This window comes from Galeopterus variegatus, unplaced genomic scaffold, assembly GCF_000696425.1.
Source record: "Galeopterus variegatus unplaced genomic scaffold, G_variegatus-3.0.2 Scaffold2839, whole genome shotgun sequence".
In the NCBI taxonomy this organism is placed as follows: Eukaryota; Metazoa; Chordata; class Mammalia; order Dermoptera; family Cynocephalidae; genus Galeopterus; species Galeopterus variegatus.
This window is the reverse complement of record NW_007728950.1, coordinates 57,550-59,199: the sequence shown is the minus strand read 5'-3', so window position 1 is coordinate 59,199 and position 1,650 is coordinate 57,550. Positions and strand designations below refer to the sequence as shown.

The 1,650-nt window shown below is 55.3% G+C and overlaps 1 protein-coding gene across 1 annotated transcript in view; it reads right to left on the bottom strand.

Annotated features, from left to right (window-relative positions):
- Nucleotides 1-1,650, bottom strand: part of CFAP46 (cilia and flagella associated protein 46) — a gene marked incomplete at its 5' end in the record, with an annotated part of 94,385 nt that overhangs the window by 37,564 nt on the left and 55,171 nt on the right. Inside the window, 2 exons of the mRNA XM_008583148.1 lie at nt 122-310; nt 974-1,162. Coding sequence (XP_008581370.1) covers nt 122-310; nt 974-1,162 — 378 coding nt within the window. The remainder of the gene's footprint in view (nt 1-121; nt 311-973; nt 1,163-1,650) is intronic.

Sequence of the window (1,650 nt, the reverse complement as noted above, 5' to 3'; positions counted from 1 at the left end):
GTGTTTTTATATCCCAGTTCTTACTGCTACGATCAGGTGAGTTTTACATGCTATGCTTCTGTTTTCAGGTGGAGGTGACAGGTTTATGAACCAGACTTGAGGTAGAAGCAGGAACACCTACCGAGAGGCCCTCCTCCCAGTAGAGGGTGGGGCGCACGGGGTCTGCTCGCATGGCCAGCAGGTGGAGGGCCCTCCCGGCCAGGCCCAGGAGCTGGGCACGGATCTGCACGCAGTTCACGCACAGTGGCTGCAGGCTCCCCAGCTGCTGCAGCGCCGTGTGTGCCAGGGTGCGCTTCAGCGTGAGCCATTGCTTCAGGGAGACAAAGAGCATGGTCACCACTGCAGGGGCTGCAGTGCGGCCGTCCACCCCTCCCCTCGGTCCCTGCACCCCCCACCCCAGGGCTGAGCTGTTGGAAAGGTCACTAGAGTGTGCTTATGTAACCTTAATTCTGAGGCCCTTGACAAATCAAGTTCAATTTTAGGACTATCTCTTGTTTATTTATGTCTATGCCAAATTAATTTGATTCATATTTCATGAAATCTAAGAAAATGTAAAACGGAAGAACATATGTTTCATTTAAAACAAATATTTCGCATGTTCAACTTTTCTTTTAACAAAGTGTAATTCACCTTTATCGAGCTCTTGAACTTGCTAACATAGAGTGAACTCACGACTCGGGAAGGAAAGCCGAAAGGTCACACAGGAAACACCCCCAATAAGGCCTCTGTTTCATTAGCCAGTTAAGTCCCCTCAAGCAATCAAACAAGGCCTTTCTTAGGCAAGGCCAGGAAGCCCAGTGAGCTGCCGAGGCAGGGAATGCACTCGGTCCCCAGGCTGATGGCACCGTCAGGCGCTCAGTGAAGCAGACAAGTCTCTGGAGTGGGGTCCCCTCAGCTTGACTGTGGTGTGAGGGGGACGTGTGGCCCAGGCAGTCTCTCTGCAGAGGATCTGTAAGAAAGCCCCGACAATCACCAGGCCGACGGGGCTGTCGCCGCTGGTGCTGTGCAGGTAATCTGCGAGTAACCTCTCCACGGAGCCCTGCTCCAGCTCCCGCTGCAGCGCCTCCTCCCAGGTGACCTGCAGCACGTCCAGAGACACCTCGGCGAGGCTGAGCTTGAGGCGGGCGAGCTTCCTCATCAGGGGCGTGTTGACGTTCTGCAACAGACAGGGCCATGCACGCGGTCAGAGCGCCGAGGCCTTCTCATGAGCCCACGCCCCCCGCCCCGGCTCTGACGAGGCACGAGTGGCATAGAACAAACTGCACGTGTCTAAAGTGTAAAACTGAGACATCTGGACGTGTGGACACTCCCACAAAACCATCACCAGCCGACATAACGGACACATCCTTCACCCCCACATCTCCTCGCATCCCTTCCTGAACCTCCCTCCTTTCCAGGCACGAACTTAGCTCCTTTCTACACTTATTAGTGTCCATTTTCCAGAAGTTTACATGGGTGGAGCTGTGGCATGCGTGGTCTTCTCACGTGGTGAGTGTCACGCAGCGTAACTGCTGCCAGGTGCCTCCGTGCTGTCACACACACATGCATCCCTCTTTCGGCTGAGTGTCGTCCCACTGTGTGGCTGGGCCGCATGCTGTCCATCCGCTCGCGCTTTGTCTCCAGCCTGGGGCTAGTACAACACCGGCTGCT